General features: G+C 35.9%; 3 protein-coding genes across 5 annotated transcripts in view; 2 read left to right on the plus strand and 1 right to left on the minus strand.

The window, feature by feature from the left end:
- CRYZL1 (crystallin, zeta (quinone reductase)-like 1) overlaps positions 1–6,997 on the plus strand; it is a 33,929-nt gene extending 26,932 nt beyond the window's left edge. Inside the window, exons 9-13 of one of the 2 annotated variants that reach the window (XM_008567112.1) lie at positions 186–284; positions 1,630–1,751; positions 2,571–2,676; positions 5,820–5,865; positions 6,413–6,997. In XM_008567112.1, the coding sequence (XP_008565334.1) occupies positions 186–284; positions 1,630–1,751; positions 2,571–2,676; positions 5,820–5,865; positions 6,413–6,512 (473 nt within the window). In that variant the 3' untranslated portion in view covers positions 6,513–6,997. The remainder of the gene's footprint in view (positions 1–185; positions 285–1,629; positions 1,752–2,570; positions 2,677–5,819; positions 5,866–6,412) is intronic. The other variant, XM_008567110.1, reaches the window with a different exon arrangement.
- Positions 6,998–7,674: 677 nt separating this feature from the next.
- Positions 7,675–15,833, plus strand: DONSON (downstream neighbor of SON). Its single transcript, XM_008567125.1, has 10 exons — positions 7,675–7,986; positions 8,024–8,191; positions 9,282–9,485; positions 10,497–10,675; positions 11,252–11,430; positions 12,147–12,225; positions 12,340–12,444; positions 13,097–13,295; positions 14,097–14,309; positions 14,917–15,833. Exons 1-10 carry the CDS (start codon positions 7,675–7,677, stop codon positions 15,052–15,054), a joined length of 1,776 nt encoding a protein of 591 aa, XP_008565347.1. The 3' UTR covers positions 15,055–15,833.
- Positions 15,825–25,218, minus strand: part of SON (SON DNA binding protein) — a 33,263-nt gene continuing 23,869 nt past the window's right edge. Inside the window, exons 9-13 of one of the 2 annotated variants that reach the window (XM_008567115.1) lie at positions 23,988–24,104; positions 19,564–19,711; positions 17,641–17,712; positions 17,416–17,531; positions 15,825–16,890 (exon numbers count right to left, since the gene is read on the minus strand). In XM_008567115.1, the coding sequence (XP_008565337.1) occupies positions 16,732–16,890; positions 17,416–17,531; positions 17,641–17,712; positions 19,564–19,711; positions 23,988–24,104 (612 nt within the window). In that variant the 3' untranslated portion in view covers positions 15,825–16,731. Of the gene's footprint in view, positions 16,944–17,415; positions 17,532–17,640; positions 17,713–19,563; positions 19,712–23,987; positions 24,105–25,218 lie in introns of both variants that reach the window. The other variant, XM_008567113.1, reaches the window with a different exon arrangement.

Below are 25,218 nucleotides of genomic sequence, written 5' to 3' on the forward strand. Positions count from 1 at the left end.
ATTGGGTTAGATGAGAAAAAGTATAATTTGAATTGACTTTTTCCCTTTTAAATTCAGTAATTGTTGAACTGTTTAACTCATTTTAGACAACAGATATTTATTGCTTTTCTTTTTCTTTTTCCCTGATTTGTTTGTGTTAATCACATAGAGAACAGTACAATTGCCTGATTTCCTGTCCTTTACAGCCCGAGTGATTGATATATCTAATGGGAAAGTCCATGTTGCTGAAAGCTGTTTGGAAGAAACAGGTGGCCTAGGAGTAGATATTGTCCTAGATGCTGGAGGTGGGTACCTTATAAAATCAGTAGTCTATATAATTTTTTTAGTTTGGTGAATTTCAGGAAAAAAATCTAACCAGGGAATAATTATTAATGCATTTATTAAGTTGGATGTTTGGTTTTGGGTTTGTTTTTTTTTTTTCCTTTTTGTCTTTTTTTGTGACCAGTAACGGGATTGCAACCCTCGGTGTCGCGCCCGTACCGCGACCGGCAACGGGATCGCAACCCTCGGTGTCGCGCCCACACCGCGCTCAACCAGTGAGCGGACCGGTCTCTATATGGGATCCGAACCCTCGGTGGGAGCGCCGCCGCGCTCCCAAGCGCCGCGCTCTACCGACTGTGCCACCGGACCGGCCCTGGGTTTTGTTTTTAACTAAAGACTTGTCTACTTAAATTGGTGCTTCCTCACGTTATTCCCATTTAAGCACAGTCTCACTGGAAGAGAGAACATGCTTACCTTTTAAAGCATAGGCATTGAAATTTAAGTAACAAATGACATCAATATAAGAAATCTATAAACACGATCTCCTCAGTGGTTTCCAGATAATAGACATTATTGTCTACATGCTTATTCAGTCAGTTCTGTTCATATGTGGTTGCCCTCTGTTGAGTGGTTGACTTCTGCAGTCTCTATTTGGAAAACTTACAGAAGTTTGTTCCATTTTCACTTTTCTTGAGCTTTTTTAGTTGAACCAATATCTATTTAACACCTAAACTGTGCACCCTTAAGGTAGTAAGTAACATCATTCCTTAAAGCAAAAGTTTTACAAGCCTGCAAAGTGCTCCTATTTATAATTTGTTAGAATTTGTCTTCTATCATGAGATGCATAAGTAAATACAGCTATGGTCATTGTGTCTCTTTAACCAGTATTTTCAAGATGTGAAATTAACTCAGAGAAAAATCTTTCAGTGGAAGTGAATATACTTCATTGAGGTCATTTTTTCAAATAGACATTTCAATAATTGTCAAAGTATGACTATTTTGAGTTCATGACTTTAACCAGAAATCAATTTATACCAATGTATTAAGCAATCAATGTTATGATTAAAATTATCAGGCTTCGTTATGTGTTACATTACCTTGCCAGGTTTGTAAGTGAAAATAGACTTTTTATCTTTATTTATTTCACTTATAATTAAATCTAAAGTAAATCTTATGACTAGTTTTAATGCAAAAAGTATATTTTAAGGTATCTGAATATACTGTGTTGCCTTTTTCTAAGAAAAATCCTTCCTTTAAATGCTTCTATTAAAAAGTAAAGAGAACTTGTTTGAAGAATACATTTTTGTCAAATTATTATAAAATATATTTCTTCTCTCTCTTTCTTTTCTTAAAACTATTCCTTGTAAGTGAGATTATATAGCAAAGATGATGAACCAGCTGTAAAATTACAACTACTACCACATAAACATGATATCATCACACTTCTTGGTGTTGGAGGCCATTGGGTAACAACAGAAGAAAATCTTCAGGTATAATCAAAAACAATAATTCATTACCATTACTCCGAATGGATCTATTTAACAAAGAATAATGCCTAGAAGTCTTTTTTGAGGCAAAGTATGGCTAAATTAATATAAATTCTGAATTATACCCTATGTTTAAAGAAGCATAGCTTTTTTTTACATTAGCAACATGTTGAACAAAATGTTGAAATACTGCCTAGTAGAGGAGTTTGTTCAACTAGAATGAATTACAGTTTTATTTAGTGATTTGCAAGAAGTAACTTCTGAATATTTCAATTGTATTTCAAATAGCATTTTTTTCTTAGTAATAAACATTATTGTTGACATATACTTGGCAAAATATTTCTGTATCAAATTATCACAATTCTCTATGCAAATTGGATTTATTATATATGTATATATATGTTATTTCCCAAAGTTATATTCTTCAGCAGAATTCTAATTAAATATTTATATCATGGCTGATATGCTCATACCATAATTCTAATATACCAATCTTCATTGATTTTCCAACATCCTCATGGAGATAACTGGTAGTAGTAGCCAAAAACAATGCCTGCTCACACACCCCACCACTTTATTGCCAAGATTCTAGATTGGCCTTGTATCTGCCCTATAATTACCACTTTGCTTTTTCATCATTTGTACCATGAAATAGAAAAGAAAACATTATAGTTTCCATGTTGTTGTTAAAGTTTTTGTGCTGATTATTTATGATTTGGACATGATTTAATCTGTGTAGAAGTTTTTCTGGCTCAAGATACAAATCATCATTTTGCTGTTAAAATCACAGTAATTGATCAGTCTTTGTTTATTTTATCCAAGTTGGATCCTCCAGATAGCCATTGGCTTTTCCTCAAGGGAGCAACAGTGGCTTTCCTTAATGACGAAATTTGGAATTTGTCAAATGTACAACAGGGAAAATATCTTTATATCCTTTTTTTCTACTGACTTGAGTTTTTGGCTTGAAATTTACATTGTATTCTACTCATAAGTTTTTTCATTATGATAATAAGAAATAATAATAATAATAGTAGCAGTTAACTTTGATTGAGTATGCCAAACAATGTCTCAAGTGTCTTGCAGGAACTAATTCCTTTAAACATTAAAATAATTATCCCTACTTTACAGGTGAAGAAACTAAAGCATAGAGAGGTTAATATATGCCCAAGGAGGCAGCTAACAAGTGGCCGAACAACAATCACACCCAGGCAGTCTGTTCCTTTCTGAATAGGAGATAAACGATAAGATACAGGAAAGGTTTTGTTTTGTTTGTAACCTGACATTAGGGAAATCACACAGGTCACCTTGTGAGGTTGCATTCTTAATCCCATTATGGTGCTGTTGCACAAGCATTTCAGAATGCTTATCTAAATTAAAGAGTTTGTGGAGTGTTTTTATAAATATCAGTGCTAGGAACTCTTCATCAAATGAGGATGGGTTTGATTTTTAAAAACAAATCATTCAGAGACAAATCTGGTGAATGAACCCAGATCATTCCAGTTTTGGTAAAAGTAATTAAAAGTTTTCCTATGAGAATATGGAAGCAATTCCAAAATGAAGGGTCCAAACCTCTAAACCCTGGCTCTAGAGACAACACCATGCTCAGCCAGTGAGCGCACTGGCCATCCCTATATAGGATCCGAACCTGCGGCCTCGGCGCTACCAGCACCACACTCTCCCGAGTGAGCCACGGGGCTGGCCCCTAAGATGACTGTTTTAAAGGCAGTTACACTTGATAAATGTTATATTGGATGAAAAATAAGTTCTCATTACTTGATAGAGTATGTGTGTGTGTGTGAAGAAAGAGATTTGCATAGCCTTACATTTATCTTCACTGAATATTATACTTTACTTTTGTTAAATGTGTGTAGTTATATATAGGTGATGTGTACAAAGGCCAACACCCTTTGGGAGCAATGACAGACTTAATTCAAAGCTTTGAAATAGTAATGTGTAATTAGTTTACTGCATGTGTTGAGTTTTTTTTTTTTTGTTTTTTTTTTAATAAAGATGACCAGTAAGGGGATCTTAACCCTTGACTTGGTGCTGTCAGCACCACGCTCACCCAGTGAGCGAACCGGCCATCCCTATATAGGACCCGAACCCGCAGCCTTGGTGTTATCAGCACCGCACTCTCCCGAGTGAGCCACGGGCCGGCCCTGCATGTGTTGAGTTTTAAGGAGATTTCAAAACCCTTCTATGTAGTGAGTGTGAGTTTAAAGTATTTACTTTATTTTTTTTAAGGCTAGTCAAAAGTTGAAAGAAGGTATTTCTGACTAAATATTTTCCTAGTAACTTTGGAAAATAAGCCTTTTTTTTGTTTTGGTAACAGAGATCGAACCCTGGACCTTGGTGTTATCAATACCGTACTCTAACCAACTGTGCTAACCAGGAAGTCCAGAAAATAAGCTTTTAACTTTCTAAAATAATTTTTAATTAACTTCATTTTAAAAAAACTTAAACGTTGGGCCGGCCCGGTGGCGCCCTGCTACGGTGCGCCGCTTGGGAGCGCGGCGGCGCTCCCGCCGAGGGGTCGGATCCCACATACAGACCGGTTCCCGCTCACTGGCTGAGCGAGGGGCGGGCGCAGCACCGAGGGTTGTGATCCCGTTTCCGGTCCCAGGCCGGTGCGGGCGCGACACTGAGGGTTGCGGTCCGTTGCCGGACACGAAAAAAGACAAAAAGGAAAAAAAAAAAACTTAAATGTCCAGTAACATTGGAATTATCAAGAATAACATGGATTAGGGCCGGCCCGGTGGCGCCCTGCTACGGTGCGCCGCTTGGGAGCGCGGCGGCGCTCCCGCCGAGGGGTCGGATCCCACATACAGACCGGTTCCCGCTCACTGGCTGAGCGAGGTGCGGGAGCAATGCCGAGGGTTGCGATCCGTTGCCGGTCACGAAAAAAGACAAAAAAAAAAAAAAAGAATAACATGGATTAAAAAGAAGAAAATAAAATTTCAGCTTGAGTGTTGTATACAGTAAAAAAAAAAAAAAGAACGGGGGATGCTAACAGTAGAGAATACCATGTAGCTGTTAAAAGTAACATTGGTTTGTATGTTTTGAATCTTACATGTTGGAAGCTAGGCTGACTGTTTTGCCTGTGTTATGTAACTTAATTCTCTCCAAGCCTCCCTCTCAATAAGGTGATTTTAACCTATTTGACAGATTCCTAGACCTGACTGAAACATGACATGTTTATATTTAATAATGTTATACCAAAATCAGACATACAAACTATACACACTCACACACATAAATGGCAATTTCATTAACAGAGGTAGAGAGAGAACTTGTAGGGATGTGAATATGTGAATTAATATTCTTTAGTTACTTTTTAATAATTTTTATGGGCTGGCCAGTTAGCTCAGTTGGTTAAGTTTTGAATCTGACTTTCATCCTCACTTGTGCAAACCCCTCTCATTCAGTTCACACGAGTAGTTGCTGCTTGTGGTTTAACATAGATAAGTCCTTCCAACTGTGTGATTCTATGCCATAAATAATTCTACAGTACTAGTAATTACATAAATTCTTGATCTCAATATCATAATTTCAATTAAATTACCAAGATAGATTTTTTTCTTAATTTTTACATCATTTTCTGATTCTGTTAGTGACATATATCAAATACACACACAATCTAACATTTCTGCAAACAAATTTTGAGCCTGTTATCGACCAGATTAGTCAATAAATGTGCACCTAAAGTAAGAGTTTAAGTGCTGAAATTGTTTTTAACTAAAAATGCCATTCATAGTGCAGAAATGAAAACTAGACACTATTCCATTTACCATCCATTGAGATAATGGTGGTCACACTTAAGACACTGGGCTTGCTGCTGTCATCACTTGTCCTTAGAATTTGGCTCTATTATACCACCAACTCTCTCAAATTATTTCCCTGTTTGAGAGGTAAACTTGACAGCTTATAGAATTTCTGTAACTTAATATTTTGAATTTCCGAGAGTGTAATACTTTTTTAAAGAAGTGATCTGCCTAGCATCTTCTGCTTATTGAATGATTTTATTTAATCTTTCATCCTTTTCATTGCCACCTTAACAATCCTTCCAGCTACGTATCTTAAAAGATGTGATGGAGAAGTTATCAACTGGTGTTTTTAGGTACGATAAAGTAACCAAATCATTGTTTTTGTTTATTTTTCTATTCTGAAGAAGACAAAGGCAGGAATTTCCATTTGTATTTTTTATATTTTACAGTATACCTATCACCTCCATATTATTTAGTTTAGATAAATAGTTGCTCTTTAATGTTTCTCAAAGTGTATCTGGTGGTTCAACAGTAAGTAGCCCCAAAGATAGAAGTGGATTGTGAATTTTCCTCACTCCTTTCCATTCTATACCTCACTTTTTTCTTTTCCTCATCACACCCCTCCCAGAGCAAACCGAAATAACTAACTCATAGCTTGAGAAGAGAGAAAAGTACGATTTTTTTTTTAAGTTGGATATGTTTATCATAGGGAGTGGATAAAGCAGCTATTTTTTTCCCTTCAAAATTCAACCACTTTTAATAGTAGAAACACTAATGGACAAGTTTGTTTCAAGTAAGAAAGTAATAGAATTGAGTTATAACAATAGTCGGCTACCATCCTATGCATTCCACTCATCTTTAAGTAGACCTGACATTTCTAATAATTTCATTCTTCCTCAGACCTCAGTTGGATGAACCCATTCTACTATATGAGGCAAAAGTTTCCATGGAAGTTGTTCAGAAAAATCAAGGAAGAAAAAAGCAAGTTGTTCAATTTTAATTTTCATCTTTCTCAGACCTCAGTTGGATGAACCCATCCCAGTATTTGAAGCCAGAGTTTTCCCTGGAAATTGCTGAGAAAAACCAAGGAAGATACAAGCAAGTTGTTCTGTTTTTAAGCATGTTTTCCTGCTGTCTAAAAGAAGATGCCCAGTTATTTGACGTATTTGAAAAGAATCACTGTGTAAACTATCAAGATAATTTTATAATTAACATCTAAAGGGAATATTCTTTTTATTATTTATATACATTTTGCCTCTGCTATAAAATTCTTTCCATGAAGAAAACTACCGCATCCAGCAAAAGCCATACTAGTTTACTGATAAAGCTCTTTATAGGCCTTTGCTATACTGTCAAAATAACGTTATTAATTTTGTATCATTCCCATTCTCAACACCTTCCTTCTTTAGCAAGGCTTTGCTGTCATAATGTAAGCATTTGAGAATATTTTCAAGTCTCAGAGGACCTAGCCCATAGCCACTTAAATTTTGTGTTTTCAAATATTCATTCACTCAGGGTTTCCCCAAAATCAAACAAGAGGATCACAGAGTAACTCGTCAGTGGCAGTTGCAGTGTTTGCGTGGAGAGCCGGGATGGCCAGGAATTGGGGAGTGGAGGGTTGTCCGGAGGCTGCACTGGCATAGCAAGCATGCTGATTTCTAATCTGGGGATTGGGGGGAAGAGGCCCAGGGCCCTCTCGCTACCTCTTGACGTTGCTACTGCGCTCTGTAAATTATTGAAGCAGCAGCCCGCCGCCGCAGCTCAGGTACGATGTTTCCTTTTCATCCAGGCGCCATGCCCTGGGCTGATCACATCCCTGCTGCGGACTTAAATGGCGTTCAACTATCTCCGAGCCCAACAGGGTACTGTACACCGATGCCCTGGACCGCGTACTTCACAGCGTCATGACACCTGGCGACTGGACTAAGGCCAAGGACCGGCAGGAGCGCCTGGGGCACCCCTGAGCCAGGGGGCGGTGACTGCCTCGGAGGAGCGCAGCCGAGGGCGGGGCCTCCCGGCCGGGCCAATGCGCACGCTCCGCGAGGCGCCACGTCGGGGGCGGGGCCGGCGCGCGCGGGAAGTGCCTGCGGGGCGGCCGGCGGTTCGTGCCCGGCAACCGAGGGGCCCTTGTCTTTCGTGCTCGGCCCAGCCGTGAAGTAGGGATGGAAAGTTCTCGCGTTCCAGGCAAGGAAGTGGGCGCGAAGTTTGAGCCGCCTGTGGCCTTGGGGTGCCCTGCATTGGGAGCGGCTTCTCTTGAAAGTCTGGTTCGTGGGAAGGGCGCTCCGCGAGCTACCCCGCTGCGGGGATGTGCTCACCTGGGCCGGACGTGTCGAGTCCTGAGGGAAATGAAGGACGCCGGGGCGCGCCACCCCCTCCGAGGTTCGGCTCGGAGCCCTCCTTTAGAGGCCTTAGAGATAAGTTGGAGGATAGCTCCAAAAATCATCAGAACAGCCATCCTGGAAGGCGGCTGTTCGGTAAGGAAGATTACGAGACCCTGCTTTTCCACTATGATTCAGGGCCTCCCTTCTCTCACGTACTCAGTTATTCTGGGGATGGAGGAATGTTGAGGATTCATGGAGACAATTTTTTAAACCTCAGTTTCTAGATTCTAATCAAGAAAATGACTTGCTATGGGAAGAGACGTTTCTTGAAAGAACAACCGTAACTGAACCACCACAGGTAATACTTCTAAAATATCATTAGAATGTGTTTTCTTATAAATTCATACTTCTCAGAAGCATCTTGCCTGGAAAATAGTTTCACAGAGAGGCTTGAGAGTGATCATCTCTACCAGAGTTGAAAAGATGTCAGCAGTCAATGTAAATGCCTTCGTATGATATAGTAATGATGTCTTCAATAGCACGGAGCACTAAAGTAGACATAGTAGATGTGGGTTTTTCCTTCTACCTCCAACAGTTTTTAAAAATTTTCCTTGGATAGTGACGCCTCCAGCTCATCACTCAGAGCCAGCCCCTTCAGGCTACTTTTTGAACTTAGTCCTTTATCACATCTTCAAACCATATCCCCAAATTCACCTCCACAGGTTGTGACATAGCACCAAACCTCGCTGCCGCCCCTTCCCCAACACACACACACTCTCACTCTCTCACTCTCACTCCCCAAGTACTTCTGTTTTGGTAGTTTGAGAAATACATAGTTTGTCCATTTGTCCTAATGAGAACAGGCTAGAAGAGTTCCCCAAGATCCAGTCTCCCTTCCTTGTAAATAAATGGCTTCCATATGGTCTATTAGAGATAGTTGCCCTTTCTGATGTTTTGATGATGTCACCAGAAAGAATCCTTGTAATGTAGAGGATATTGACTTAAAAGGACAACAAAACAGGTTGTGGGAAAATTTTTGAGGTCAGGAAATGTTTCTAAGTTACCTGCAGGAGGAGCAGCTTGATCTTGGTTCAATAGTTTTTGAGGCTTAAAAGGTGCTTTTTTAAGTATTTGGAAGATTTCTACTTTGATAGTAACATCTGTAGTACTATAAAGAACTGTGTAAACTAAAAAGTGAAATCTGTTTCTCTGCCAGCACCACCCCCAACAAGAATTCCCACTTCCCAGAGGTAACCACTGTGAACCGTTTAGTATAGCTCCTTGCAGACTTTTTGACACTGTGTAGTATATTTTTAACGTCATTTATCATACAGTTCCAATAATTTTGACATTTTAACGATCATGAGTATGTTAATTGATAAAAATACTTAGGTTGAAGTTTTTTTCCTTGATTTTCTGTTAATTTTTGTGTTCTTTGTTTTCTTAAGACTCCACACACATCATTTTCTGAATCTGATATTCCACCCTCAGAAAGTACTGAGTTACCTGTAGACTGGAGTATTAAAACTCGACTTCTTTTCACCTCTTCTCAACCCTTTACCTGGGCTGATCATTTGAAAGCACAGGAAGAGGCCCAAGGTCTTGTCCAGCATTGTAGGGCAACAGAAGTTACTTTGCCTCAAAGTATACAGGTAATTCTGAAATAAATAGCCATGTTTTAAAGTAATAAGTGGAAAATGGCATTCTCTCTAAAATATCGAGACATTTCCTTTCATTAAGTTTTTCTTCCCTGTACTGGCCAGCTGCCCAAAAAAAAAAAAAAAAAGTTTTCCTTCTGACATTTAAAGACACAAGGATGGGAAGTTTTGTTTTTCCCAGATAGTATTTTTATACAGTTTTTTTTTATCTGATTGAGTAACTGCCCTTTAAATTTAGAGATTTAATTCTCAGGAGTCCTAAGAATTAATCAGTGTTGCAGGCAGGTATTGTTTGAACTAAATAATTGTTCTCTAAGGCTCTTTGGGACAGAAAAATAAGGAAAAGAAAAGAAAAGCAATTGAGTAGGATTGCAAAAGCAGATGGATTTTATTTTCTTATGTAGTATATATTCTGCTTTTTATATGCACCGATTCTTGCTACCTGGGTAATGGTTTGTTGTAAATTTAGTGGGATTAATGAGTTTCAGAATGGTTTTAGAGAAATACAGTTATATTTCTGTACATTGAAGCATCTCATCAACTCAAACTTGGTTTAAAACGATAACTTTAAGGAGGTGTTAGTACATACATCTTTACCAATAAATGAATCTGGATTTGTGTCTTATCAGTGTTTACTGGCTACTTTTTGAAAGTGTTTTTGTGGGGGGAGGGCATGTGAATATAGTGTTACCTACACATACTCCTACCCCTCATTATATCATTATAAAAAAGATAGTTGTCGTTCTTAAAGATGATAGAGACAAAAGAGTGATCCCATCATCTGTTTGTTTTTCTTCTGACATACGTTTTAACAGAGCATAATTGCTGTCCAGAAAGGTTTTCCCAAACAAGGATAAATTTCATTTTAGCCTCGTAACAGTTATTAATGCTCTCCTATAGAAAGCAATATTCTTTGATGAAGTATTTGGTATATTCATTGTCTCATTAATGAAATTCTCATTTTTCATGGGACTAAAACCACCCACTATCACCTCTGGATTTTAGGATCCCAAACTCTCCACTGAGCTCAGATGTGCCTTCCAGCAGAGCCTTATCTATTGGCTCCACCCTGCCTTGTCTTGGCTACCACTGTTCCCTCGTATTGGAGCTGATAGAAAAATGGTTGGAAAAACAAGCCCTTGGGCATATGATGAAACCATGCAACACGGTTTAATGAGTGACTGGTAAGATAAGTAAAAAAATTGTGCGATCCATTGTGAATTTTTATTTTAGCAGTTTTCTCTCCTTACTGTATTTGTGATGTGGAAATATATAGTAGTAGAAGGACCTCTGTGTCCTTCTGAATTTCATCTAAAACCTAATAACCAACATTTAAACTGTTTACTTTCTTTTTAGCTCTTACTCACTTTTTATCCAGTTATGGAAGGTATATATGTTTGATAAATATATAGAGACATAATTCTTTAATGTTACTTCTTGTCAATAGCTGCTTCCATTCTCAGCAGAAGTTGCTGAAAGTCAGCAACCAATTATCAGTTAAGTTTTGTTTAAAGAAAAAATAGTATTTAAGTGGTAAGCATTATTTGTTAAAGTGTTGAGGAGTCATCACCTATTTTAGTGTCATCACCCATTACCTATTTTAGTCCTTTAAAGGCAAGTTGTATGTAATCTCAAAAATTCAAACCAGTATCTAAAATACTTGTGTTGTGTTTTAAACCAGGTGAGTATAAAACTACAAAATCAAATTTTAGTTGTTAAATGTTTAATAATACCTGAAGAAAATCTTTTTTGCTCTGTAGGTCTGTAAGCTTTGCTTCTCTGTATAATCTGCTGAAGACAAAACTTTGCCCCTATTTCTACGTTTGTACCTATCAGTTTACTGTCCTGTTCCGAGCAGCAGGATTAGCAGGAAATGATGTAGTCACGGCTGTCATATCTCCTACGACTAGAGGTTTAAGAGAAGCTATGAAAAATGAAGGTAAAAGTTTAGATTTAAAATGAAAATACACCACTATATAGTAAACACTTGCCTTAAAAGCTGAAATTTAAATTGTCTTTTACCAGTTGATTACCATTTGATTTTCTGTTATTTTAGAAAATGTATTATTTCTTCATTTCTATTTCTTTTTCCTGCAGTTATTTAAACTGTCTTATACATAGCTTTAAGTTCATGGTGTTTCCATCTCTGATCTCTAAAGTAAAACACATATTGGGCCAGAAAGTCACTACCTGAATATACTCTTATAGAAGCTCTTTTACAATACAAAACTACCTACCCACTTAATAACATGACTGTCTAACTGGGTCAGTCCATTAGTAGATTATTAAATCTACAAGAATACTTTTAAAAGTTTGTGGAAAAATTGAATTAATAGATAATATGAATCCTTCCATGAACTTTTTGAAGATCCCTTGTATTTAGTGGGCCCAATTAGCACTTTTTAAAAAAATGAACCAGAATACAGTATAATTTATGAGACATGTAGAATGTATTGTTTCCTGAACCTTTTGTTTCAGGGAGATATTTGTATGTTTATATGTCACACTGCTATCAAGAAAGCTTGAAAACTACTGCCTTAATAGATCAAGTGTAAAAACTCACATTTCAAATTTCATATACTTTAAAAGTAGGCACACCTGTTAAGTACTTTCAGAATAAAGAAAACTCAGTTACATTTTTCTTTTCTCATCTAGGTATCGAATTTTCTTTACCTTTAATAAAAGAAAATGGCCATAAGAAGAAAACAGTTGGAATAAGCATGGAACACAGGGAGTATGTGATTAAAATAACCTTTTACATCATCCAGTGACTTATGGACTCTGTGAAATAGATTTGTAGAGGTAACAGGTTTGTGAAATGGGAACTCTAACTATAGCAATTTCCTAGGGAGCAAGCAATCAGTGATGAGGATGAAGAGGAAAGTTTTTCTTGGCTGGAAGAGATGGGTGTGCAAGATAAAATTAAAAAGCCAGACATACACTCTATCAAGCTGTATCCTTTCAGTTGCTGTTAACTAGAACTAATTTTGACTGAATTAAGTTAGTGAGCAATTCCTAACATTGACTGGCAATTTTATATATGTGACTGTAATCTTAAATTATCCTCAGAACATATTAAAACTAATTCTCCATTATGATGTTAAATAACAAGCCCCTAATTATCAATAAACTGAACTATGAAGTTTTTTTCTTTTTCAGTGAAAACATTCCAGTTTGGTTAACTTTGTAAGAGAACCTATTTTTTTTTTTTTTTCTGACCGGTAAGGGGATAGCAACCCTCGGCACAGTGATGTCTGCACCACGCTCAGCCAGTGAACACACCAGCCATCCCTATATCGGATCCGAACCCACGGCCTTGGCGCTACCAGCGCCACACTCTCCTGAATGAGCCACGGAGCCTGCCCAGAGAACATATTTCTGGCTAAAGAAACTAGTTTTTGTTAGGTGTCAGTTTTTAGCAAATTCAGATTGTCAACATATTGATTCAAACATATATCTTGTGATTGTAGTAAAGAGGGAGTTGCAAAAGCATTTCCATTATGTTATGGAGAAAAAGGGTCCCAGGTGATTGAGAATTTAAAATAACTGCTATCCCCATTGGTGTGGGATTTGCTTTTGCAAGTTTCCTTGATTGTCATCCTCAGGTGTAAAGAAAAACATGAAGTACAAATGGATCACAGACCTGAGTCTGTTGTGTTCATAAAAGGCATCAACACCTTTACATTGCTCAATTTTTTGATCAACTGTAAGAGTCTAGTTGCTACCTCTGGTCCACAGGCAGGACTTCCACCAACTCTCTTATCTCCTATAGCTTTCCGAGGTGCCACAATGCAAATGCTTAAGGTAATAAAAAGAAATTTTGCACTTCACCAATCCCCCCATCACCTACCTTTTAAGAAGTACTTTTCTTGATAGGACAAATTCTTGGTTTTTACATTCTTAGCATTTGTACTTGGTGCATGCTTTGTTTTTGCTTTCTTCCTAATAAAAAACGTCTTTGATTGATATAAGACAGTTATAACAAATTATGTGAAAATACGTGAATTGTATGAAATTCTTTTTATTTGGATTATATGAAAGTAATTTCTTATTGAATAAAGTGTAATTGGCAACACAAGCATTTTGGTGTTAATTTCCTCTTTTGACATTTAAGGAAATTTGCATAATCTTTTTGTTTCATTTCTTCACTAGTGAAAATACATAGCCAAGTGTATTATGTTAAATTGTAGTAGATGATCTTAAAAATATGATCATGGCTAAGTGAAAAGAATCATATTCGTTATTGAAAAAATACATGTAAATACAAAGTATATATAACACTAATAGCAATAGAATTAATGTTTTCCCAGTATTTTGCATTGATAGTGTATTACTAAATCAGATGCTATGTGAAAAAATGATATTCTCTATAATATACTTCTACTAAAAATCTCACAACATGAAGGAGAGTACACCAGAGACTTTGAGAATTTACTAAACATTTTTACTCACGTAACATTGTTTTGATGTATTAAGAACTTATTTTGTTCCACAACTATTTAAAGAGAGGAAGCTTGAAATGAAAATGTATTGAATATGTTTTTAGCTAGGGGACAGAAGCTTGAGAGATAGTGACCATAATTTTCTTTTTCTTTTTTCATGAAGGCACGAAGTATAAATGTGAAGACACAAGCTTTTTCTGGATACAAAGATCAATTTAGTTTGGAAATTACAGGTCCTATCATGCCTCATTCTCTACATTCTGTGACCATGTTACTCAGATCTTCACAGAGTGGGTCTTTCTCTGCAGGACTGTATCCACATGAGCCAACTGCTGTATTTAATATCTGCCTACCAGTGGATAAAGTACCAGATAAGGTAAGTAGGCCCCTATAAACAGTTTTAGTTGTAGTTTCCTCACACTAGCTGGAGGAAGTAAGTTATTTATGATGAGACAAATTTGTTTCCACTTGATTGTTAACTGTTACTACTTGATTTTATCAATTATGAATTAATAAGAGGAAGGAATGTCTATATACATTGCTTTTGTAAGATATTCAGGTCATATTCGTGACTAAAGAACTTCCCAGAACAAAAAAACAGACAACTTACTTTGTCCTCTCAGATCCAAAACTTTTTAATAGTGCTTGATTCCTTTATAGTTTATTGAAGCATAATTTACTATGGAGTAATTAACTTAACCATATTTGCCTTTAAGTTTGAACATATTTAGGTTTCTCTTTAGAGGGATAAAGACCTTTGAAATTGCCTGATATTTGTCAGTTTGCCAGACTGGTAAAAAATAATCAACATTAGTGTATTTTGGGATTTTGTCAACTCTGCAAAAATTCTTAGAATCAGCTTCTATTGATATAAATTACATGAATGAGCCATTTATTTGTCAATGTCTCCATGGTAATTATTAAAATCTGAGTGTTCAAAGAAATTGTGCTTTTTACTGACTTGTATAATAATCTCTCCACAGGAGGTTGTTCATAAGGAGCTTGCTAACTGTGGGTTACACCCTAAGACTCTGGAACAACTTAGTCAAATACCATTACTGGGGAAGTCATCTTTACGGAACGTGGAAATGAGTGACTACATTTATTATTGGAGATCCTGAACAACAAAGTAAGCCTAAAAGGAATCTTTGAGGAAAAAAGCCTTCTAGCAAAGAAATTCAAGATTTTTATACCTTTGGCTTTAAAGTTCATTTTGGAAGTTAAAGGAATATACTTATGAATATTGAAATGTTTATAAACACTTTCTACATTAGTTTATTACATGCAGTGAGGAGTAGCATTAAGGTTTTAATCAACATTTTATTTTTACTATTTTCAGGTTAGATTTTCAGATATGAAGACAACTCAAACTTTTTAAAACTTCAAATAACTTGAATGAAAATTCTATATCCCTACAACCTAATTGTAAACTGAGTAGAAAACAGTGTCAGTGTTTTCTTGCAAATGGGAGATTGCGCTAAATCTGTAGCAATTAATTTACTTAAGACTACCAGCTTGTTTTATAAAGGTAGGAAAAAATGTAGACAATATCAACTGAGCTAATTGTTGATACTTCCACCTTAACATCTTTCCTACTAATTTTCTATTCTAGTTTCATGCTTTTTTTTAATGCATGTTAATTCAGATGAAAGAGTATTTTGTATTCCATATAGTATAGTGTTGAGTTGTGAAGTATACTCAACTATCATGGTAAAGTAGTACTTGGTGTGCTTATAGGTATTTTATGTGTGCATGTGTGTGAGTGCATGTGTGTATATTCAAAATTTTTTAAATAAAAGTGCTTAGAACTCAAAAATATTCGGTAAAGAAATAATAGTAATTAGTGAAGAAGTATGTGTTCACTTTATAATCCAGAAAATAAAACACCACGTTTATTTCAGAGAAGTTTGTATTTGGGCCTTAAGCTTTTGAAAATAAAGTTTAGAGACATAGCATATGAATACCACTGTAATACACATGAAATATTCTATCAGACCCTAAAAATTAACATAAATTTAAACTTTCTCATAGTCAACAAAATAGTGGCTGTTGCCAATTTTATTAGATAAGATGGTTACAGCATTTTTATTATTATTTTATGTCTATCTAGGTGTAGCTGAAGTTCAAAATGCACATCAAAGTAAAACTATATCACAACTCAATGCCATACTAAATGTACTTGGCCTCTGCAGTAGAATTCTAGTCAGACTTCATTTTAACTCCCTTCTTATGACTCAAGTGGCTTTAACAGGAACGCAGGACTTAGTGCTGTTCATCACACAAAACATACCACTTTTTTATAACCTCTACAAAATTTTAAGGGGAGATCGTGGCAATTAGCCCTGTGGAACAGATCTTGCTTGATTACCTCAATAACACTGGCCCAGTATCTGTCCAGCAGAACCCATTGTGAAATAGTACAAGGTGCACAGCCCTTCACTGATTACAGGCAAGTGTTACAGCAGCCTAGCCATAAGGAAGGGGAGTTACATCATAGTACAAAATACAGTATAAAAGCGTTATTTAACATTCCACACTGAATATTACTGATGCCTTCAAACAATCGTTTGGATGTTAGCCACTTAAACAAATACATCACTAAGGTAAACAATATAAACATACCAAAACCCTGTATGGTTAAATACAATTTCCATGGTACAAAAATCAAAGCCTGGAGATGTTTGTACAGATTGTTTTTTACACAATGTCTTAAATTGCCAAATATTTACAACATTAAAGAGGAAATACATTGTGATGCAGAGTAAAATTATCTGAAATGATTAATATAAAACCTCAATCTATCTACGTGAGGCACTCCTGAAGCAAGTGGCATTAGCCATGAGGTCCTTTGGTACAAGGCCCATTGCTTGAAGAACCACAGTAGCTGCTGTGGCTTTAGCATGCTTCTTATTAGGGCTGGCAAAGCTGGGCTGGTAAGCGCTTCCATTTATCAATACCTATTCAAGAAAAACATACAATTGGGCTGGTAAGGGCTTCCATTTCTCAATACCTATTCAAGAAAAACATACAATAAGAACAGCATCAAACTTTAATATCTATTAGCTTTGTACTTTTTCACTAAATGCTAGAAAAATAACTATAAAAATATAAAACCCATACTATGTAAATGAAATTAATCTCAACCCAGAAGAAACACATCATTTAGAAAAAGGGATTGCAAATTTAGAGGTCTCCTAATAGAAAAAATAAAATCTGATAAAAGTACTAAATTACTAGAAAATATTAAATTTTATCCCCATTTTTCCCTCTTAAGGTTTTATAAATGAGATATTCACAAGTCATGTTAAAGCACCCTTCAATGTTTAAAAACCCCACCACTCTACCCACACATATATATATATATACCCCAACCCACCAACAGAGTATTAATCCTGTGATCATATAATGCTTACCCTCACCCTCTAATATTAAAGTCAACAAATTAATGAATATAGACAATTAACGCAGAAATTCATATTTACCCTAAAGAGAAAATGTTTGCGATGATCAGGGCCACTGTCATGGACCAAGAGAAATTCAGGTGGTTGCCACCTTCTCTTATTACAGATTTCCATCAAAGCAGACACAGGATGTTTGCCTGCAGAGGGAAAAAAATAACCAGTTATAAATCATGTCATCTACTTTTGCAACAAATTATGAATTCAAGATCATGGTAGGGGCAAGAGGAAATTCAAGTGTAGCCTCACCTGATAGATCTTTCATTGCAGCAGAGAAGTTCCCAGACCTCTTTTGTGCTCTTTCTCCTACTGCAACAAGACCTTAAAAAAAAAAAAAAAGTGTTGAGTTGTGAAGTATACTCAACTATCATGGTAAAGTAGTACTTGGTGTGCTTATAGGTATTTTATGTGTGCATGTGTGTGAGTGCATGTGTGTATATTCAAAATTTTTTAAATAAAAGTGCTTAGAACTCAAAAATATTCGGTAAAGAAATAATAGTAATTAGTGAAGAAGTATGTGTTCACTTTATAATCCAGAAAATAAAACACCACGTTTATTTCAGAGAAGTTTGTTGTAATATAGAAAAAGAATCCCTCTGTAGGAGCCTGAACCTCTATGCCTTCAAATAATTCAACGGATTCCTACTACACTTGATTTCTATATCAACCGTAACTTTTCCTTTGCTGTATTTCAACGTATACGTTTATACTTTATAAACTACGGTATTAGAAACTGTATAAATATCAAATGTTCACAAAATTAAAAATTTAATATATGAATACTGATACAAGTTGAGTGCCATATAATTATCAACATCTCCAGGTCTATTTCTTTAGAAATTTAAAATAGCTTATTATTCCAAGTAATTTCTACAGTTTTCCTATCTCTTAACAAATAATGATCAGTTAAGAGTACATGCCAAAAAAAGTTAGGATTGTAAACTACCAAGAAAAAAAATGTGTATATAAATATCTTTCTCTCTCTCAAGGATAAATGGGGTCCCTTTTTCCCCCAGAACATGCTCCCTTTCTGACTTAACAAATGTGACATGTTCTCAAAATATAAACATAACTGCTCTGTGTAACCTCCTCCACAGGTTTATTACCAAGGGATTAGCTATATTATTAACCCAAAACAATACTTTCCCTATTTCCATATACAGAGGAAAAATTTCAACACTCCTCTGCCAATTCCATTCTAGCTGACATAAACTTTCCCAAACCTGTCCTGGGAAATGGGTTCTCAATTGATACCCAGGCCATGTTGCACAAGTCCAGGAAGAATACTCCCTGGAATTATGTGATACATATTTTGTGCAGAGCCAGTCAGTTTCCAAATTCCTTAAGACAGATTAATTGTTGAAGTTAACTCTTTGATTACAAAGATAAGGAAAATAAATCCTAGTTTTAAATTGTCCAATTTTTAAAAATCAGGCTTAAACAAGTTATTAAAATCATACTGAGCTGACAGGCGCTTGTTATTACACTTAGAACATTATTCCAAGAGAAGAAATTACTTAAAAGTTACCAAGTGGCTGTTACCCTCTGGGTACTAAGCATGTATTTAATACTTAGCAACTACATGTAGGCTATATAGGACACACCCCTCATATCTGAAGGCAGTAGCAAAATACAATCAATGATAAAAGTTCTAAGGTGCCCTAAAACAAGGCAATATGAAGAGGTAATGCTGTTGTCAGCAGTTGTTTGTCTCTTCTCCAAACCTAACCCAACCACTGAGCTTGAAAAGGATAAGCAAAAAAAAAAAGTTTGTGAAGTGCAAACAAAACAGCGCTCTAATAGGAAATGAAAATATTTAAAATAGCAAAATAAAATTCTAAATGTAAGGACAAGCATATGGTCCCCATCGAGAAAACAAGGAATTCAACTTTTTAAACATGAAATCTAGTTAAAATTATAATCATTTAATCACATATACTCACATTTTCATAATCAGCAACTAACATGATAAAAGTTGCCATTTAAAAGCTCACACCATTGTCTCTATATTTAAGTAAAAATAAGCTGTGTGTGAAAATGGGTTAAAGTTTTTTCTGCCAAGTGGCTGTACATATATACAAGAGATCACTGGGATCAAAAGAATTGTATAAAAGGTAATGAAACCCTAAATGATAAAAAAGATGAAATAACACATTCTGGAAAAGAACTTACCTTTTCGGTCTGTCTTAAAATCAACTAGGATAGGTTCCTTATTTCCTTCTTTGTTTTTTCCTAATCCTTCTCCTTCTCTCCAGCCCATTTTTCTCATCAAAACGGCTCCCATTCCTCCAGTTACCGGGGCTGCTCTTAAGAACTGATCCTATCCAAAGAAAGAAAGGTAAAATGTCCCCATTTTACAATTAGAACTTGACTACAGAACTCACTGGCAACTTTCTAAAAAAGTGGAATCTTATTTTACTTCTAGATCTGTTATAGTTAATAGCAATTAAACTTGAATGCTTCTGTACTTAATACATACTGTAGTGTGTTTATTCTAATTATTTTCACATTAACATAATAGTATTTTTAAAGTCAAGCAAAGCAAGTAAATAAATGGCAGTTTTAAAACAGTGGCCCTCATGCCCCCCTCCAAAAAAAAAAAAAAAAAAAAAAAATAACACTCCTGTTTTCGTCCACTATTTAGGTTCACTGGTATCTCTTCTTAGCTTGCAAAATAAAAAGAAGGCAGTGTTAAAACAGTCAGTATTAATTGTCCCAGGTACCTAGTTTATGAATAAAGCCCAGATATCATTTAGAAATAGTTTGGACACTGAAGAAGCATACTGTTGTCATCCAAAGTTTTCTTCCCCATTCTACTATAAAGCAAGTATAAATATTTTACTTAAAAAATCCCTATGAAGTAAAAAGATAACTCTTTAAAATAAATTAACACAGTAATATACATAGAATATAACCACATAAAATACCCTGTAAGTACACCAAAATGAATTTGAATTCTTTTAAAACCTAGCTTGATGTTAAAAAGACTTTTAAAAAACTCCTTAAATGTTTACATACCTAGGCCTCGGTAGCAGCAGTGTTGTGAATAGTACGGCTGGCACTGACCGGGGCAAGAAGTCAGCTACAAGGATTTGGCCCTGAAACAAGTTTCCATACAGAGGGGTGAAAGTTCACAGGTTATTCTGTGAACAATCATCTCTCTTGTATCCAACCCACTGAACCGTAATTTCCATCAAAGCAGCAAACCACTTAATGTCCTAAGATGCACATCTATACACATTAGCATGGTCAACAGTTGATTATTTTCACATTAAGAAATATTCAATGCCTCTTTTTTAAAGGGCATCCATGTACATATAACAAACAGTACTGAATTCTGTTGATCTTTATGGCCATTTTTTAAAGAATTTGAAACATCTATAAATCATGCTTTATTTCCACCAGTTATTAAATTTTACATTTATATTCTCTAGCCAATATACAGTGAAAGTCATTAACTTATCAACAGAGGGAGTCGAAAATTATGGTAGCAAAAGGAAATAGTATGCATTATCATTTCCAATATTGATAAGTTAATACTAAATGTAAAAAATCATGTTTTTACACAGTCATAAAACTATGATCTTGTTTCCCAGCTTTATAGTTAAATGCTGGGGAGAAAACATGCCAATGACATGTGACTAGACATTAAGTTCAACAAGGTGCTCTGATGGAAGGAGGCAGCTGTGGAGGTAAAAACATACCCCTGGTTCAGTTCCTTATTTGGTGCAGGCCATGCAGTGTAGTTGTATAAAGAGAAAAGTTAGCTGATGCTTGGATATCAACTGCCTTGATGCTACACGCCTAGAGTGACTTTTACTTACTTCCAGGTTCATCCGCCCCTCTTTTCCAGGAAACACTCCTAAAAAAAAGGGCAACTGTGCAGAGTACAATATAAATCCCCAAATAACCCAAATATCCAGTTTTGTTTCCATTCTCTAAGAACTTCATCTGTTTCTTTACCCAGTGTGTATGCAGTTCACAAAAAAAGCTCATTGAGACCACAAAGAAACACTATTTTATCAGGTCATGTCCAAATTTCATTCCAAAAAATAAAGGTTTTTTTAAATTAATAACCATTTTAAATGTTTTACTGACAAATGAGAATACTCATGAAACTATCATTCTTTTCCATCTAAAAATATACTGCAACAAACTAAAAACATGGAGAATGTTGGCACTCCTTGTGGTTTTTTAACACATAAAGAGGGTGTTGGGTTATACTAAAGCAAGGAAAGCCAATGATCACTTGAACAAATTTTGTAATCACAACTCAACAATGAACAGACAGTACTTGTAATAATTTAACAGTGAAGATACATGTTAAATTTTCAGTTGTCTACTGTTCTGGTCCGTTTTCATAAGATAGTGTTCTTTCCTTAATTGATATTAGCAGCAAATATTCTTCAGTAATTCTACACAAAGGGATTTTTTCCTGAAAGCATTGTTTTCTGTAATTTAAAATTTTGTCTGATGAACAAATCTTTTACCTAATAATTTAACAAAATTATTTGCTTCCCAAAGTATAATTTTACATAAAATATGAAGACAAAACTTTTTAAAGTTCCTACTAAACTATAAATTACTTATTTAAAATCTACAAACTTCCTACAAGACTGAAAATACCAAAAAAAATTATTTTAGGGGTAAGTTTACAGGGAGCCAATTGAATCACTGAATCATTGACTTTGTAAAAGTTATTGATGTTAACATGATATTTAGAAGCCTACAAACATTATGGATCAGCACTTCATTATACAAGACTACGTTCAAAATTTTGCAATGGAAGCATATTCAGAAGTTTCTACCTAGTATTGTATATGACTAAGACTGCATATCATGTGCCTAATTAAAAACATCCATAAGCTTCATGTCTAACTTACTGAAATACTGAGTACTTGGCTTCAAGACTAAATAGTACTAAAGAATAAAGCTGTAAAGAAAAAGATCTACATTTACAATTCTTCCACTGAGATGAAAACCATTTCTGAATGTTCTCCAAATCACTTTCATACTTTTATCTGTAATATAAATTAGTCCGAAATTAATCCAAACTTAAAATATTTTGCTAGATTATCACCTTTTTTCCAACACCAACCCTCAGAAAACTACATAAGGTCATAATTTTTTAATGAATCTGACTGTGTACTCACTATTCATATATTAGTGCAACTATTTCCCAAAATAGGCAAAATGATATATGATGATTTATATGTGATGTTTTATATTAACTTGTTAATAAGAGGATCAAAGAGAAAAAGCTATCAAGACTGAAGTAAATGTTATATTTTAAATGTCTAAAGCAATCAATATCTTTTTCAGAAATTAGCTCACGTGCTGGCACTCATCTAGTTCTCCATCAGTACCCAACACATTACTGATAATCACTCTCTGAGGCAGTAATATCTTTGAGGCAGTAATAAGGACTTGTCTCCACTTGACACTTAGGAGACTTTGAAATTCCAAAGAATTACTTGCCCACAATCACACAGGGAGTCAGAAGTACAGCAGGATAAAGAAACCTTCCCAATCCATTAGACCACGCAGCCTCCCAGTTTCAGCACTGCTATGTTGCCAGTACTCCTGAAACAAATTTCCCATCACCCATCCAACCAAGCCATGTCCCTTCGACAAAATGCATTTCTTCAGAAAGCCCTTCTTAACACCTATGACTCCCCCAACAAAATGAGGCAGCCATAGGTGGAGTTCACAGGTCTTACTGCAGGAATCTGAAACCAGGTGCACCTACATCTTCATAGCACGAGGTGTCCGTCCTCTCCCTTGATTTTAGGTCTTATAAATCCTGTTTTTTCATGAAATCGGCGGTTTTCCAATTGAGCCTGTGGATCACCAGAGGCCACCGGGGCCTAAATGATGGTCCACAGATGATAATCCTCCCCATCAAGCCCACTTCACCACTATCACCCCACACTCCAGCCATCCTCCCCCAGTCTTCCAGTCCCATGGCAGTATCACCACATGCAGTGCTAACACTAGGACCTCCCGACCACTTGCTATCATCAACAGCTGACAACCAGAGGGTCCTGGGGCTGGAGGACACAAGAGGAGTGAGAAGTAGGGGGCCAAGGGATCTTACAGGAAGGTGCAGGCACTAATGAAGGGGCAAGGATAGAGGAATGGAAAATTAGGGCGATAGAGGGCTCTTGGGGGCAGTGATCCACCAAAAATAAACCTGAAATAAAGTATCCCATGGTGAAGAAAAATTTGAGAACCACTCCTTTGAAATGATTAGGTTGGTAGTCCAACAGGAACTGTGGAATACTATGAACAGCACCTGAGACACTGTTAGCATTCAAAACATAGTTAAATAAGACTACCCCCACCAAAACCAGCAGCAGCAAAATATAATAATAATAATAATAACCTCAGGATATAAATTGAGTGGCTCTTGAGCCACATTTATACATTTGCCATTGTCTCATGAACCGGTCCATCTTCAGTGTCCATCCTAGAGCATATACACACAGGAAATTTACTCAGGAACTTTGGTTAGTCACTGACATATTTAATAAAACATTTTTGAAAAAACTTCAACTTTCTACTTTGACACTTTTGTATGTACAATTATTGTGTACCTTTTTAATCCAGGCTTGGGCACCAGTATTAGCCAATTGTTCTTGTGTCAGAACCTGTACTCCCGTACTTCCTGTGAACTGGCCAGGAATAGAGTTCAGCTGAGCCCAGGCATCAATCTGAAGAAAAGAAGTCACTTCGATTAACTAAGTAAAATTACCGATCTGATTTAAAATGCCACTGGTAGTATAATTCACTGAACGAAAATGGTTTAGTTCCTGTAACTAAATAACATACTTAATATTCAGACTTAATAAGACTTAAATATTCAACTTTAAAACCAAATAATATTCAATCTATACATATTTCAAGTTAAACGTTTTCCTAAGCCTTCCAAAATTTGAAGCAATTTGATAATGTTCAGTGAATCCCATTAATAACAAGACTTGAGATATATCTGACAACTAAAAAGCAGAGTTATAATACTCATTCTTCAGAATATTACACAAATACATAAAAAATGTAGTAAAGAGCACATATGGCAAAATGATCCCCACCCCTCCCTCCCTACCTATTCTCAGAAAAATGCATTCTAATAAATGTCATGACAGTTTGATTTTTCAGTTAATTACTTGCTTTGAGATATCACAAATCCAGAAAAATTCACAACATGTACTTAAACTGTTCGCTCAAATACCTAAAACAGCTTTTTAAAAAAACTGTACTGTCAATCAGTCACCAACAATTTATTATGAGAGTTAAAGAATCAGTTGCCATTTATTCAGATTTTACTTACTGAACATCTAGTATTATCAGCAATGCATTTCCTGTCTGAACATGTACTTACTGCTTCTATATAGATTTACCATAGAAAACTAGGTAGAAGAGAAATGAAGAAACTGTCCATTGTTAAAAGCATAGACTGGATTCAGATAGCCTGGGTTTGAATCCCAGTTTCCCCACTTACTAGTTGTGTGAACTTGGGCATTACTTAACCACTCTTTTCCTCAGTTTACTCAGCCAAAATATGAGAACTAATAATACCTACACATCTCATAGGGCTGTTGTGGGCATTTAGCTATTTTTATATACCAGACTGTAAGCTCTATGAGGGCAGAGAAGTTTTTCTATTTTGTCCTCTCAAGAAATAGTTCCTGCCACATACTACATAATAAACATTTACTGAATAAATTATCAGGTCCCAAATCACTTTCATTTAAAGTAAGCCATTTGGGCCGGCCCGGTGGCACACTGCTACAGTGCGCCACTTGGGAGCGCAGCGGCACTCCCGCC

This window comes from Galeopterus variegatus, unplaced genomic scaffold (assembly GCF_000696425.1).
Source record: "Galeopterus variegatus unplaced genomic scaffold, G_variegatus-3.0.2 Scaffold294, whole genome shotgun sequence".
In the NCBI taxonomy this organism is placed as follows: domain Eukaryota; kingdom Metazoa; phylum Chordata; class Mammalia; order Dermoptera; family Cynocephalidae; genus Galeopterus; species Galeopterus variegatus.